Source organism: Oreochromis aureus, linkage group 9 (genome assembly GCF_013358895.1).
Source record: "Oreochromis aureus strain Israel breed Guangdong linkage group 9, ZZ_aureus, whole genome shotgun sequence".
Classification (NCBI taxonomy): Eukaryota; Metazoa; Chordata; class Actinopteri; order Cichliformes; family Cichlidae; genus Oreochromis; species Oreochromis aureus.
The window spans coordinates 13,442,647-13,459,809 of NC_052950.1; the positions used below are offsets into that span (position 1 = coordinate 13,442,647).

Here is a 17,163-nt window from a genome sequence, read left to right on the forward strand (position 1 = left end):
AAAGCAAATTAGCTGGAATACGACTGATTATTTTGTCCTGAAAAGCAAAGCACAAAGAAACACTGACTGTTGATTGTGGAGTCTTGAGATCTAAGTCAAATGTAGACAAGTAGAGATTTAATTAACAGACAAAAGAGGACTTGTGACTTCTGAAAGTATCAAATATAAAAATGATAGTATTGTGGACAGCTGAATTTCTGTGATTCCTCACCAAATTCTTATGGAGTGCTTTCCTTTCCTTCGGGACAGATGAGGCCATCAGGCTCTGGAAATTGCTTTGAGTGTGCCTTGTTTATGTTGGGAAATTAAAATTGAGTTATATGCGATTTAAGCTATACCAAATACAAACTCATTTGGATTTCCCTCGAAAGACACTCGACTACTTTATCTATATCTGTTAAGGAGGTGTTCTAGGCACGTCTTGTTGTCAGAGTCTGTCTGGTTGATGCTGTACATTTCAGCGTCTGTGAGGCACAGAAACCACTTGTCACCCACGTTTTTCTTTCTTTTGCTTTTTTTTCTTTTCTTTCCCCCACACATTTGAATTTTGCAAGGCTGAGCTGGGATAATGAGTGGTGAGACTTACTGTAGGGAGAATGTATACTCCTCCATCTCCTCCGTGGAGAGGTTCTCCATTGAAGGCTGCATCTTCTGTTTGTCTGCGTGCCGAGGCGGTGCACTTCTGCTGCTCATGCTGGGGCCACAGCTATTTGTCTTCTTGATTGGCTTCTTCTGTGAGGAGCAGAAATCGGGGAGAACACATGCGGATGTCATTTGTAATCAAAGCAGGAAACAGGCCTCTGAATTTATCTTGGGGGATGCACACGGTGACAGTGACAGTGTGCGTGGCACTTTGGAGCCTCTCCTATATCTCACCCGCGCCTCAATTGACACGAGACAAGAATGACGGCAAAATCGCATACGGCATGCCATCCTTCAACTTGAGTTCATTTGGGAAACATGCGTACAGTGATGGTGGCGTTAAATATGTGATATTTGAGCAGCTGGCACTGTTTTTTTCCACACAAGTCGTTTACTGTCATCGTCATAAACACAGTCAAATGGAGTTAGGAAGTGGGGTTTTAAATTTTTCACTAAGGTACTTGGGAGCAGATATTATTTGTTAAGCCGCCAACATGTTAACGGCTTGCTTTCCCTGGCCGTGTCAGCCCTGCCTGTGTTGCCCTTGGGTGGGCTTAGTGCCTTTCTGCTTGAAGTTGTGAAATACACACTGATGTATGTTAATGAGATCCACAGTTTGGAATAAGCAAGCTGCCTCTTTCTTCCGCCCCTTTCTGACTCTACCTCTCTCCGTTTTATTTATTTTTTTCTTCATCTTCCCTTTCCTCCATCCCTCTCTGTCTCTCCCTCTGAGATAAACTAGGCCCAGGAAGTAGTAAATGGGCAGAGTCCCATAAAAGCTCCATCCGTTTTCATAGGGCAATCTTTGCCAAAGCAAGCTTGGATTCCAGAGTGATGATCACAATAAAAAGGTGGAAAAGAGTGAGAGAAAAAGGCAGAGAGAGGGGGGGAAAAATGCAGGAGATATACCACAATGTTCTCCAGTGTCTCCACACAATAAATTTAATGCAATACCTTAAGAGTGGATTCCGTATATAGCTGAATTCCTGCCCTGTGGGCAAAGTGGTCGCCTGGAGAAAATTCATTTTAATTAGGCCTGCACTGCAGGTTGAAGGGCTGAAATCTGATCCCTAGCGCTTCCAGGCTGGGGCAGGTTGGAGATCACTCCACTTAATCATTAGACAACTGGGTTCCAACCAAGACATTTGACAGAGTTAGCAAGGTTTTAACGATAGGCCAAGAGGGGAAGGAAAAACACGGTCTGCAGAGGCTGCAGAGATATAAAACCTCATATCAACAAACTCATTTATTTAACAGGTCATCCCTGATTAATGGTGGTCCGAAGAGCCTCTTGTACATCAGCAGGAGGAGGTTAGTAGGAATAAAGACGGGGAAGAAAGGGTGGTGGGTATATGTGTTTGAGAGAAGGAGGCTTGATGTTGTTCATAGGCGTCTAACTACCTCAACAATAACATTACAACAACAAAAGGCCGCAGCAGAGGCACAATGGAAGGGGCCGACCGGGAGGCAGCAATGCCAGATCAGCACATGGAGTAATTTTGCAATTACCACTTCAAAGTATGGCAGGTAACACGCAGGCTTTGATTAATTTAGCTTAAGTCTTCTGTAGCCCAGGAAGAGGCGTGTTTAGAACGGTTTGGAGGAAAAAAAAAAAAAGGCGAGGCCTGGCTAGCGTTGCTGATTTCACACAATTTGAGCTGCTTTGGCTTGTCAAGCAGATCAAAACTGGCTTTGAAGGCTGAAAAATACCTGTTAGTGTGAAATGTATTTTGACAAATCTCAGATAATAAGCCGGGGAGGTGCGCGCAAGGCCGCAGAGAGGGGCGGGAAGGAAAGGGAGGGAAGGGGAAAGCAGAAAGGGTGCTCATTTTAAGGGTGGGAACACTTCCCCTTAAATCACAGTGTTACCTTGTAGTGATTCCCACCCTCTGCTTTCTCCCTGCATGGATCACTCTTCTCTCCGGTGCTTCCAGAAATGGCTCCTGATGAGAAATTCTTGCCTGCATGCCCAAAAGAGAAATAATGTGCAGTAAGTGTAAAGAGGAAAAGAATATTTAAGGTTGTTTTCTCTTGCATACCACACTTTATCATTATAATTTCAGGGCTGAGTAATATTAATACACTTATATAATAAAAAAAGGGGAAGAAAAACTATAGGGAGATACAGTAAGATATATAGATATGGATATATATGCAATTACAAATGAGGAAAAATCAAAAAATAAATTAAATTTTGGTTATGATACATTTTCACACATTTTCCCGTCATTTCCCTTCTTCTGAAGTGTTTTTCATCCTCCGTTTCTTTTTTTTCTTTTCTCTGTCTCACATTTTTTTTCTTGCTGTAATTTAAATGGTAAGCCGGCAGATGTGTGTCTCATGCTTGAAGAGTCGAAGATCTGCATTATTTAGCATATTAACATTCACAGAATTTAAAAAAGGGTTCCTGCTTTGCCTGGAGGTTGTAATTAAGTAAACCTTAGCTTGATACATGTAAAAATCTCACTATGTGAAACTTTTTTTTCCCCCCCGTGGAACCAATCACATCTATATAATACATATGGAAGCCTCAGCAATGATATAATTTTTCTCCTGCTGCGGGATTAAATATATCAGTAATAATAACTTAAATATTAGCCACATATCAGAAATCCTCCTGACAGCTAAATTTTTACTGCATTTAAATGGCAGGAAGATTCTGCTCACCTCTATTTTTCAGAGAGTCTGAAATCAGATTTCACACGGATGTAGTTTTTAATTACCATCCCTTTGCTGGTAAACATTTGCCCACAGTTGTAAGGTGATAGTGTTATAGTTATTCTATTCTCACGATAAAATAATTTTTATCTCTACATTATAAAGACATTACATAACCATGTGCTCAGTTGGGTGGCCACATCAGGGCTTGGGATAAACACACTTGCCAGCCACAAGATTAAAACAGCAGGTGACTAGAACTGACCACTTTGTTAAATGCAATGTTTTGCTCTCTTTCTTGTTATTCACTGCAGGCCAGGCCCTTTCTGGCTTCAGTGACCTCCTCCAGCAGACTATAACAAAATTGCTCAGTAATGACTCAAACAAGGAGAATGAGAGCCTGAGAAATATACCTGCTCTTTCAAACTCCCTTGTCACCAATCCAGTCGAGCATTCACAGTATGCACAGAGACTCCACCCCTGCAAACCACAGGAACTAAAGGATCTAAACACCATGGGACACCTCCAGACGTCCCCTGTGCCAGGTTTTACTGGTTAGAACTGGTTTGGTGGCATGAAAAGAGCTTGCACAATATTAGACAAGTGATTTTAAAGTTGTGTCAGATTGGTGTGTCTTAGTATAAAGAGTATAAAAAAGTACAGGTCTTCAAGTACAATCTTTTTGTAAACTATAGAATGTTACCCTACCTTGTTTTAAAAAGCATAGTCGGATTAAATAGCACGCAGTGACACTGCTGACTTTAGCTTACGTTGGACAGAAGTCTTTTCAATGTTGCACATGAGCGCTACGTCTGTGCTCATGTGCAGACAGTCTGAGTCAGAACAATGCAATGCTCTCACACACAAATACACACACCCCTCATACTCTATTAGCTGAAGCATCAACCACATAAACTCACAGACTTGGACCACCGTGGATTAGGATCTTTTCAGAGACTGTACTACCACACACACACAAACACACACTTATTACACTAGGCCCCACTTGCTAACGCTCAGACGCTATGGAACGAGAATCAGTGCGGAGGCAGCATCGACAGCTCTGACAGCTAAAGGCTACGTCCATGAACTCAGAGTGCTAGAGCTGCCACAACTCCAGCCTCCCCGGGCACCCAAGGCCAACAACAAACTCCTTGTTTTCCCCCCTGTGCTCTGAGCTATAAGACCAGTACACATACTCATCCAGTGCACACACACTCTGAATTGATGCACCCACACACAAAAAGGCAAAGATATTAATATGTAGACACTTGCATATATGGACAAACATTTTCCAGGGTAGAAATGTACGAGTCTACCTCGCAAAACGCATAACTCAACGTGCCTCTTTTCTTTCTTGCTTACACACAACAACAGGCCAAGTAAAGAGAAAAGCCCGAGGCCTGTAACACCGTCGAGACCCCATCACTGTGTTACTGGTGAGATGGAACCAGACTGAGATGGCAGTTCTTGTTCACCTAGGCCCTTAATTGCCTGATGACTGGTCCAAATTTACAGAGGAATCGAAGGTTAGCAACTCACGGATTACCCTCGAGTCTGTCAGGCTCTCATGTTGAGGTTGCTATGATACGGTGCAGATTTATTGTTGCTTCACTCAAGTTTTTTTTTCTTTCTTTCTTGTAATCCATTGCATTTTAATGACTATCAAACACTGCAGTGCATACTAATGTGTAAATAGTTATGTGCCATTATATCAGGAGTTAAATCTGTCTACATCACGACTGCTGAATCAAACACAGGCTTCACTTTTCTGGGAATTCACCTTTCAGTGTGTTTGTCCCATGGAGTCTGCTTATACTAAAGTAAAGCTTTAAATGTGTGTTTCTGCATATATTTGGAAGTTGGACATTAACATGGTCGAATTAATCATCAGGAAGTGGCATGCGGCTGATTGAGAGTTTATGATGTAACGTCGCGGTTTGAAATGCTGATGACTGGGAGTGGCCTGGAGGGGGGAAAAAAAACATCCTGAAAGTAAAGGGCAACGCTCCAAAAGAGAGATGAGATGAGGAATCCTCGAAATCACCATCTATGCTCAAGGGGATGGATGTAAGATGCCTTTGTGGGGATAAAATAAATAAATGAGTTCAAAAAACGAGAGAAAAAAAGGAAGCAGTGTCATAGTTACGGCAGACTCATCTGCATGCTCATAGTGATCCACTAAAGGCTATCATGAAATAAGATGCTAATCTAATTAGTCATTTGGGTTCAAGTAAACCCATACTAACTGGATCATTCAGTTAATGTGAAAGGTCACTTAACCCATTGTGCCTCCAGCCGATCACTGCGGTAAAAAGCCAAATACACTCCGTTCTGCTTGGACAAGTCAACTGACGTAAATCAGATTATTACCATCCGATAGCTAATAATAATAATGATCTGAAACAGAAACACATTAATGCCCACATAAAATTGTTTTGATTGAAACTCGTCAGAGTTATAGTCTTGGTTTGGGATGTCAGGTTTCGTTCCGTGTAGACACCTCACCAACGCTGTGTTTCTTCTGTGGGGATTAATTAACTTAAGGCCCGAGGAATGCAGTCTTCAAGTCTCACTGTCAAGCTCTGCACTGTGCAGATTATCACAATGACAAGAGATCTCCATATACTTGTCCTGACTCAGAGACAAATGGGTAATGAGGAAAATCTAGGCGTTACATGCAGAGAGAAAGTGAGCTCCACGCAGAAGACATCAGAAACAGGGAGGCATGAAATAGGAAGGAAATGTCTGAAAACCCTCAGACTTGACTAAAAACTGAAAAGGAGGTGGGGTAGGGGGGTAATTCGTTCCTCTTTTCCTTGCTGAATTGGATTTCCATTTTTGGCTAGGTTAAAGTTGTCCATCCAATCGCTCCATTCAACCTTGACGTATCACCCCATCTGAACACCATAATTCGCTCCAGAGGTAATGCAACATGAACGGATCTGTATGCAAATGAGGCACAAACGTCAGGTCGGCTTAGGGAACGGCGCAGATGAGGTGTTGTGCAGGACACCTTTTGATCCGTTATTTCACTTGCGGATTGGGTTCACTTCCCAAGCAACCTCCTCACCTGTGAGAATGTGTGTGTGTGCGTGCATGTGTGTGTGTTGACATCTCTGCCTGCGTGCAAGCCAGAGTTTGAAGCCGTGTGCGGTGAAGAGACCTGGTACCTTTTGCCTTGTGTGGCAGAACATAAATCTCCCATAGTGAGTGCTTCTCTCCCTCCCTCGCTCTTTCTTTCTCTCTGGAAAGGCAGTCAGTTCGTTGGGGACACTTCCCTTGTGGGCGTTAGGATCTCTGTGGGGGGTCACAGGTCAGCCAGCGGAGGAAGCGACAAGCTGTGAAATGTAAAAGACCAATTTCTTCCACATGTTTCAGTGCTGGGAGAACACTGCCAAGCTGTCAGCCGGCATCACGTTTAAAATGGGCCAGGGTGCTACCCAGCAGACCTGTCACAACTCATTTGTAATTAAAAAGCCTGTGTGATGTTTAAAGCAGAGCACCCCAGAAACTTTTGAGGACTGTTAAATAAAGATGAGCTGTGCGTGCAAAAAAATAGAAAGAAAGAAAGCCAGAAAAGGAAAAAAAGGCCAGTGTATTAATAACAAAGAAGCTAGCCGGTCGTCTTTGTTGAGGATCAATACCAAATGAGTCTGCACTTGATTTGTGGCAATGGCCAGAATGCTAGATGACTAAAACTAGTATGTTTTTTAAAATAAGGAGATGGACTCTAATTTTATCATTATTATTATCAACAAAATCATTAGCCCCAATTAAATGTAGTTATGATTAAATATGTGAATTCAGCATTTTTATCGTTTAGCTCAAACTTTGGACATTGTAAGATTCATACTTATATCACTTCACTCCACTTCAGTAATGAAATAAAGCAAAAAATATATTAACCTGGGCCCTCTACTAATATACCTGGGTTGGACCACCACATAAACAAGGAAACCATAAAAAAACATTTCACCTATGTATCTAAAGGATACCTTAATACCTATGTTGTATGACACGGGATATTATCTCTGCATGCTGTAAAAGGAAAGCAAAGGAGCGCCCATCCCTCACTTAAACATGACTTGCATGTGTTAAGATTTAAAGAAGTAACTACAAGACACAGGAAGAGATCACACATATATGAGGGAACACGCGAACTCTAAAAGCCTCTCCTTGACTTGAAGCAACAGTAAAGACTGAACCAAGATGAAGTCTCATAACTAAATCTAAAATTTCATCATCTGTTTTATATCTTATCTTCCTAAGGAGAAATCATATAAAATAAAACTAACCGGATGTTATTGAAATTGTGAGTTGTGGATAAAAAGGCAGATGAAGTTAAGATGGTAATCAGAAATGCATTGCAGCATGTAAGCGCCTACTATGTATTGGACTTAAAGAAGGAATTTCAGTCAACTGGCAGAAAATTGCTATATAGCTCTTTTTATAGCTTGAACTCGGTAATTATAAGTTAGTCATCCACAATGCACCAAAGCCAGACCACAAAACACAGCAATGTGTGTCTTCCAGGTCATGTAAGCATGTAAAATGTTTAGTTTGGCTCAGCTGGACACAGAATATAAAGAAGAAAATGTGGTTATAAATTACAAAAACCTTTGTTCTGCTAGTCATGGCAGCTAGGCTAACCACTGTTCACCGATAGCTAGCTTGATTGGACTTATTTAACCAGCACTTTACATGCCAGGTTTTTGTTTGCTTGCTGAAGTGGTGGTTATATTTATCTAAATGTCTGTCAACTATCAGGTTCTGCTAATGTTGTGCACGATACTTTGCCTATACTAACACTAACATTAGAGTCTATATACTGGATTTTTACACATAATCTAACTGAGAAAACAAATATAATGTCTGTCTGTCAAGCCTTCCCCTACCAACCCCTACCCTCAAGCACATTCACCTCAGTGGAGCTGTGCTGTAAGGGAGGCCTGTCATTCTTCTTTTCCCAGTGTTGGTGACATTAGGGTGACATTTTCTCCACACTGTGGCATAGTTGGGGGTTGTAACATCGGAGCCCTACCTGGCAGAGATGAGGAAGAGCAAGCAGAATCAGCTGACAGGTTGAGAGGGGACCCCCGGTGAGAATGTACCACAGTGGGATCTCCCGCTCTGCAGCTGGGGTCTGTACAGGCCTGCTGTTGGGACTGGGGATGAACAAGCTGAGGACAGAGCTGGTGCTGCGATGGGGGCTTGGGCTGGAGTGGCAGCTGGTTCTGGTGGACCTCAGATTGGGGAATGATAGGTTGTTTAGAAGAGGGGATTGATAGAGTGATGCAGTGCTCTGGTCCCCTCGATGCTCCAGGTGGGAGTCTCTTTACCTAAAACACAAGAAACCAGAAGAGGAACAGGCCTGCTTCACATGTGTCAGAGGTCTGCATATGTGTTCAGTGAACATTAATAGCTTGTAATAACCGCTTCATGTTAATCAGTAGTTATGTGCATAATGTTCCATTGCATCACCATTGTTTGTGGGAGAACATCTTGCTGTATGTAATAACATTACAGGTGTCAAAGTGTGCAGTAAAACTATTCAATTAAATCTATAAATGTGACAAGAATATTGTGCTTGTTGTTGTGCTGTGCATATGCAGAGATACAAAAAAAATATCCCACAGCAATCAAAGCAACCGTAGACAACAGTAATGATAATGCAGTAATACAAACAACATGTCACAGTCAAAGGGACAAATAAAGAAGCAAATCCAAGACAGAGAGCTTTGTTCTGGTTTTTAATTCAATTAAGATGTTTACTAATCTAATCAATGCATCAGCTCTAATGCTTTCAGAATTGCTGGGTAAAGATGTGGTTCTTGTTTGCTCTCTGGGGCCAATTTTCAATTTCTCTGTAAAAGCTTTTTATCGTTGAAAATCCAAAAATCCAACCCCCCATCTTTTCAGATCCACCGTTCTGCCCCCTAAACATTCCAAATAAAAGAAGAGGATCAGAGTGAAAAAGACACAAAAAAATTGCACACACAAGCATATGGTTTATAACTGAGACCAAGAAATAAACACGCGCATACTGTACCTGCACGCAATTACGAATTTAAATACAATAATCGAGAGGTTCGCGTCATCAAAACAAACATGTGAACACGGGGTCTCGTAATTGCACACACACCTGAAAATACAGGTTGCACAGCCAGTGGTCGAGATCAGAGGAGATGAGGGCTTCAATCTTTTTAAACTGGTCCAGCTGTGTGCTGGGCTCGCCCCTGATCAGTGGAGTTTTGAACCTGTGCACATAACAGAAACTTGTCACAGTACAAAGAAATGTTGATGAGAAATACTCATAAAACTTGCAGGTTGCATCTTTTTGCACTGCAGGTATTTTCTCTGAAAATGAATTACAGCCATCCATTTTCATTACCAGTTATCCTATCTGGGGTGGCTGGAGGGGGCAGAGGGGCAGGGTGCACATGCTAAAAACTAACACGCTTAAGCTAAAGAGCTTGTCTTTGGACTGATGATCATTTTGCTGTTCATCACAGTGGTTTTGACTCACCTGCCCTCGATCAAACCGAGACTTGGCCCACAAGCAGGAAATGCTGCCCAGGCCAGCGCACAGCTGACGTGACTTCTATCTCCCGGTGCTGTGATCAGCTGGAAAACCAGCACCATGGAAGGGATGATATTACAGGTGGCAGGTAAGACCTGGATAAACATACAGAGAAATATAAGGAAAGAAGAAAGTTGCTCACAGTTTCAGTCAGCTGAGCGCACATGCCTGCAGGGCGCATGCATTAACGCATGCACACATGCAGACACATCAACAGCAGAGTATCTCATGCTAACTGCCTTTTAATCTCCATCCTACACTTGAATCCTCCCGTAACTTATCTGCTGTCTTAGGATCGTTCTAAACTGCCACTCTAACCCATCGAGCTCAGAAAATTGCCTAAAAGGAGATGTCGGCGTGATAAAGACTGCGGCATCAAACACTGCGAAGAGGGCAACTCGAGTTTGCTGTTGTAGAGTGTGAGCTGACAGTTACCGAATTTGTGATTCAGAGAAGCCATCATCAATCAGACTGATAATATCAAGGGTGTCTTGCGCGAAGCAAAAATTGTTAGTGGTTAGCAGTCAATGGAAAACACATACATTCTTATTTACCCAGAGAACGGTGGGTTTGCTTAAAAAATGAACTGACAGTGAGGTGCGTGCGACATCATCCATCACTGGGTGGAAATATTTTATCCCTTTATTAGTTGTAATGGAAAATGCAGAGGACTTGTTTTAACACATAAATCATTTGTATCCCCTTCTCTTCAACCCCCCGCCCCCCCCGTAAATCAGCCTTTGGTATGCACCTGTGAAATGATGGGTAGTAGTGTCTGACTCAGGACATAAATTTATGGAATAATATCAGAGATTATAGATATTGAGGATATTCATATTATTCATTTACTGTAAGAAATGTGACCTGTATAAATAGTCATTTACGTGCGCGCGCGCAGTGCCTTTGTGTAGACACGTGGGCATATGTGCGTATGTGGTGAGAGGTTTGTGAGACTTGATATGCTTTAGAGTTTTTTCTCCTCCTCTGTTTGTGGAGGATCTACTTAAACTATTATAAATATCCAGGTTGACTTTTTTAAAAGTGTTGAGGGGAAAATTAATGGCTACAGTTGTGCAGTTCACAGTAAACTGATAAAAAGTGATCTTTTAACAATAAGCACAACACATGACAGAAGATTTAAAAAGTGGAAAAGACAAGAATAAATTCATATACCTCCTAGGAGCTTGCCTAATTTTCTTCCTGTCCACCCCCCTCCTCCCCTCTTTAATTAGAATGTGGATCTTTTTTTCCTTTTTCGGCATAAAACTCTAAAATGAGTCTCGGCCCTTCTCGACTCTTTTCAAGCATTCCCACTCTTCTGCATATCCAAGACGTTTCAAAACTAAGCGGCACTGTTTCTGTCTAAATCCAAACCCAGACACACAAAGCAAAGGGTGAATGAAAAAAAGTGGGAGAGAGATATGGAGAAAGAGGAAAGGAAAATAAGCTCCTGGCTTCCTCCTACCATCACTAATTCCTCATTTCCTCTTAGAAGGCACTGCAAGCTCCACTGAAATCGCACGCTATCGTGTGGGCAAGAGGCGAGAGAGACGGAGAGAAAACCAGCTAAGCCAATCCTGGTAGTCTCAGACAAATCTGATCAACGTTCCAACTACTATCAATGAGGACAACAACAACTGGTTTGTCTATAAAGCACAGCTGAGGGCTTGGGGAGGAGAGGAGGGAAGGCAGAGTGACACGAGGCATTTACCATGCTGTACTTAAACCTTTTTTTTCCCTCTTTCTTTTTACCTCTGACGCAGAGCCCAGGTTTTGCTTTCAGTTCGTGCCAGATTTTACCCCATCTTTTATGTTTCATGGGAGCTTGTGACAATATTATCAGAATGCTCTAGCTCAGTGAATACACCCACCAGCACGCTGACAGTGTCCACATGTGCTAAATGCTCCAGCTAGGCCTTTAGAGTTGCCATCACAACAGTGAAGAAATGCTTTCTCAGCCTGTATGAGACTCTATGGGATCAAGAGGGACACTGCATTTAGTGGTTTCTGTTTTAAGGTTTTGCTTGTGAATCTTTTGTACCGTTCACACATCACTGAATGAATAAACCAAAGAGTTCTAATCCACTGGTCAATATCGACCATCCATGATAAGTATGTGGGTTTTTTTAAAGATTAGCACAGCTTATATAGAAGATCCGCTCCTTCATATCAAAAGGTTTAGGAAAGGGGTTGTAAAATGTGCATAATTTTATCTAATGTAATCTGCTGTGTTGTTTCAATAAAAGAACCAAACGGGAAAACATATTTAGTCATCTATTATGCAATGGAAATGTAGGCTGACATTTTTAAAAATATGTTTCAAATACATATTTTTGTCATTTCTGCCTAACTTTTCTATTTTTGCTTTTATTTGCCTTGATCCGGCTCAAGCATGTGGCAGATGCTGAAAGACACACAGGGAAGAAACGAAATGTTTCATTCCATTTGTACTCCATTTTTATTCCAATAAAACATTATTTCTTCTATATGAATGAATAATTGATATTGGATTTGATTTACATGCATGGATTAAATGTCATGTTTGAGAAGTTGTTGTTTTATTCATATAGGGATCCCTAGAGAAAAACCTAGAGGCTGTGTGTGACATATTTTCATATGCTGCCTTTACAGTAATATAACTTCTCATAACCCTTTCAGTGTAGAAACTGCTCCATCTTCACTGCAGCTGATGAAAATAAAGGAAGCAGAAGAAGAAAGAGAAATTCTGAAATAGCACCAGAAATGCAGCGTTGTAGCTTCTGTCATTTTTGCACGTGCAGCTTTATTGTTTGACCAATTTATAAATATTATTAAATTTTTTGCCTCCTCAGCGTCAAAATTGCTTCCCAGTGAAAGATGTATTTTATATTTAGTTCCATTTTTCTTTGAAAAAATAAAAATTAAATGCAAGTTTAACCTAACCAGGGCCAGATTGTGCAGTTTCCCTGATGTGTGATGTTGTATTATTGTCAACAGAGAAAAGACGTATGAAGCTAAAATTAAAACTTTTCTTTTGTTGTCAGAGCTCAGTGGATATCACCCCATTAGAGCACACCCCATGCTTTGCCCTGATGCTTAAACAAAGCTTATACAAAGTGAAATTGCAGCTACCATGAACAGACTCTGGTTAATGTGGAGGTCAATGTCGTAGAAGCGTCCCCGATGCTCAGTCGGCTCAGTAAACGCTGCCCAAACGTGCTGCCCTTTCTTACTGCACCAGGCCAGAGCTGGACCCCCTAGATGGCTGTGAAGTGCCACTCTGACAGTATAGAGACCCCTGGGAAGTCTGTCCCTCATGGCTCGTAGGCAGCGCACACACACCTCCACGGGCTGGAAGGCGGTCTTTTGGTCCGCCTACAAAAAAGTACAGGCTTGATTTTATTATCTTTCTTTATTCATGGAAACTATGTGATTATAAAAATATTTTCTTAGAGAAAATACTGTTACTTAATCAACACCCTTATTGAACCAACACTTCTGTAACTTTGTAAATAACTGTGAGTGTAAATAAAGTTTATCAAATTTTATTTGAACAGCTTTTCTCTATACTTAAATATAAATATAAATTATTGTATGCTAAGGAAACTACGGGGCAATTAATAATTATATTAATAGATTTTGCCTGTCAACAGTGTCTTTGACTGTTGAGGATATATGAGACCCCCTGAGGAGTTTGCCAAATGGCATCTTAAAGTCTGTATTATTTATCATTTAAGCTAAATATTGTCCTTACTTTAAATTATGCTGGTGGCAACATCATTAGAACAAACAAATAAACAGACAGACGGACAAACAAACTAAAAACCCTCATACGAGTATATTTTTCAAACAAGAATTACATTTTTATCTCTCAAAAAATAAATACTCAGATTACAGGTGTTTCAAATCTGATTCCACTAAAGACAAGCTCAGTAAAGTCACAATCTCCTATCTGCATATCTCCATTCAATCCCTCAGCGTTTAAAGCTTAAGGCCTTGCTCAAGGGAATACCAGCATTCCTTGATAATGAAACTAGATTCCCTATTCAGACAACTGGTTTTTAAAAAAAAACATCCTTGTGTTACTAAGATTATCCCGTTAACCTTCAGGCTACATCATTCCACTTGTAAATGTGTTTGTTTGCTTTGGTGACATGTGCCTTGTTTCAGAGCTTAGGATGAGTAATAGTCTAAGCAGGCCAGACAGTTATTTTTATTTTGTTCTAATGAAACATAATCAGACAACAATGCAAATATTTTTTAGCCTTTTGTGTCCTATGGTATCTGTTGAACAGCAGTGGATGAAAAGTCAATCTAGTTTAAACAGAAAGCCCAGATCTTAGTCACAATTTATTTACTTTTTTAGCATAAACAATAAATTTCGCCCATTGCTTGCCTTTGCATGGCAACGTTGTAATAACCTGTATACAATGTAATTATGCGCTGTTTCTAAATTTCAATGCAATTCATATTTGAGTTTACTTTAAGTGTAGGTTAAGATTACAGCAACTCCACTCATGAGTTCATTTTACATCGGGGCACTTGCAAGGGAGTCTGGAAAGAATGAGACCCTGTGGAGGTGTAGCTGCAGCATGTAATGTTCATGGCATGGACGTGTGCGCGCGTGCATGTGTGTGTGTGATGTCACATCATGCACCATAAGCCACTTTACAGCATTTGCCATTTTGATTTCACACATCAAACAGGAAGCAGCACTGCAGCCACCTGATAGCAATCACAGATCACCACAATCAGCCGGAATGTACGCTTTCTTATGTGCACATGTCATTTTTAAAAATATATTTATTTTGTTTAACCAGTAACTGCATATTTTATAGTAATCGTTTGTAAACCAGCAGGAGGAACTGTCCCATCAACAAGGAATGTTAAAGTCTTATGGGTGATATATATATTAGCCAATATAGCACTTTTAAAAAACTAGAAGAAAAGTTGAGGTTATTGTTTAACTCCATCTACTTCTGCTTATTCACATCATAACATCATTTACTGCAGGCTTCTAGCTGGATTGCAACTAATCCCCCCACACACACACACACACACACACACACTATATTTGACACATGCTAGTACTTTGTTGCTAAGATGCAAAGATTTAAACACAGAAACTCTGTGCTTGGCTAGTAGAGAACATTGCAGGGGTGTTATGTTAAGAACAACATTGTAAGTACATGGGCATTGTAACCAAATCTATATGACGTTAGCAAAAATGGCTAACTGAATGTTAATATGTAAATAATACTCACCCTGATTAGTGTATTAATGGTCAAAAGTGACCATGCCAACAATATACCGCTGCAAATGCAGAATATTATGTGATTAATTGTCTTTTGATATTGAACTAATTATGCATTAACATCAAGATATTACTGTTTATCTACCAACCTATAGCAAGTCAAGTCAAGTCAAGTTGGCTTTATTGTCACTTCAACCATATACAGTTAAAACGAAACAACGTTCCTCCAGAACCAAGGTGCTACATGCAACATAAATTTACAACATAAATTAACAGAAAACACTAAACTAGCTAACTAAGAGGCCTAGTTAGCTGGCTAGCAGAGACAAGACAGACTGACCTAACATAAATTACAACATAAATTAACAAAAACTAACTATCTAAGGAAAAACTTGGTAGGTAGTAGTTAGGTAGTGGAGGAACAGTAAACATTCCTTAGTGTAGCAGCAAAAATTAGGAAGTAAAGAAGTTAGTGCAAAAAATCCAGTAATAATATTGTGCAAAAGAGCATACGATGGCACTAAATTTTTGTACTTACTTTGCTAAGTTGTCGAGTAATACAGCTTTATACTTATGTTACCATGAGACTACGGATACATTGCTATGATATTAACTACTTGTAACTGTAGCTGCCATCTGATACTGAAGTTTTAAGCAGCTCTCCTGACCTAATCCTGCTGCCAGATGAAGGTAAATAAATCCACAATACAATTCGCACAGTAATACTCAACATAGCATCCTATCCTATCCTAAATAAGTGTTGACATTATCTAAGGTCCAACTTCTAATTCCTATTTATTTTATGTGCTCAAATTTACACCATGTTAACCAGTCGCCAGGGGCAAATTCGGAGTGTTTGGCAATTAAAGACCTCAGTTCCAATCAATGATATAGCATCACTCAGGGGCTAGTGTCTATACTCACACGCACACGCTTTCACACAGTGCTGTTTGTACCTGAGATTGTTCCCTGCTATTTCACAGTCATGCACCACACACGTTCACCTAGCAAGGGCTGGTGATCCCCATTGCTCTGCCAGGCAATGCAGGGGTGTGTGTGCTGAGCCCTGCAGTAATGCCCCGCAATCTCCCCACTGTGAGCATCTTTGCATACCAAAACAACTAAAACAATTTAGGCAGAAGCGAAATTAGTATAATTGGTGGCAAAGCCGTTTAGCCCACACATCTCACATTTGGGAGGAGGGGATGAAGACCTCCAAACCCCCACACTGGAACGAGATGTATGCATGCAGACAAGAAAGGAAGAGAAGGAGGAGGAGAAAGGAGCATAAAGAAGCACCGGAATAAAAAATAATAACGTCATACCGGTGTCCAATTTGTAAGCATTGTTATTATCAAGCCCACATGCTTGCACAGGCATCACAGGAGTCAGTCGAGACAGCAAGGTGAAGGTAAAAGGTGAAGTGAGCCAATTTTCCATATCAGAGGTGGTTTGTTTGCCCCAAGCTTGAGTTGTGCCTAAAGTGCCATAACATTACAGCACTCCTACAGATGAGATCAAAGGCTCCAGCGAGGGATCCTCCGTGGTTTTGCTGGCAAGCGGCCGTCCTTTCACTGAAATATCTTTTCAGGGCTTTCCACACATTGACTGATCACACAAAATGCACTCTTAATAGAGACAGGAAATGCCACATACAAAAACTTCCTTTCTTTCTAAGTATGGGCTAATATTCAGAGATTAAGCTTTCTCGTTAATTATTTTCATTTTAATTAGTATATCTTAATTAACAATGAACATTTACCCTTAAAATTTTTTGGCTTTGGAATGAAGGAGGGGGGTGAAGAAAGGAGAGAATAAATATGACAATCTTTTTGGGACCTCCGGGCAGGATTACTGATGCAGGCTGCCTTAGTTATTAAACACGTTCTAAATTAAATGCCTCCATGAATTTTGCACAGAAATATATTTTCATAGTTTTGCATGCCAAATGTGACATTTTATATTTCAGATTCATCTCGCTGCAGTGATTTTAGGGAAATGTCATATAAACAAAGATTTTGTCATTTACCAAAGGAAATTACTATGC

General features: G+C 40.7%; 1 protein-coding gene across 1 annotated transcript in view; it reads right to left on the bottom strand.

Moving 5' to 3' along the window:
* The window catches only part of ofcc1 (orofacial cleft 1 candidate 1), a 77,946-nt gene that overhangs the window by 43,547 nt on the left and 17,236 nt on the right, over nt 1-17,163 (bottom strand). The window contains exons 12-17 of the mRNA XM_039617186.1: nt 12,995-13,237; nt 9,830-9,978; nt 9,446-9,560; nt 8,345-8,642; nt 2,512-2,603; nt 587-732 (exon numbers count right to left, since the gene is read on the bottom strand). Of these exons, the coding sequence (XP_039473120.1) occupies nt 587-732; nt 2,512-2,603; nt 8,345-8,642; nt 9,446-9,560; nt 9,830-9,978; nt 12,995-13,237 (1,043 nt within the window). The remainder of the gene's footprint in view (nt 1-586; nt 733-2,511; nt 2,604-8,344; nt 8,643-9,445; nt 9,561-9,829; nt 9,979-12,994; nt 13,238-17,163) is intronic.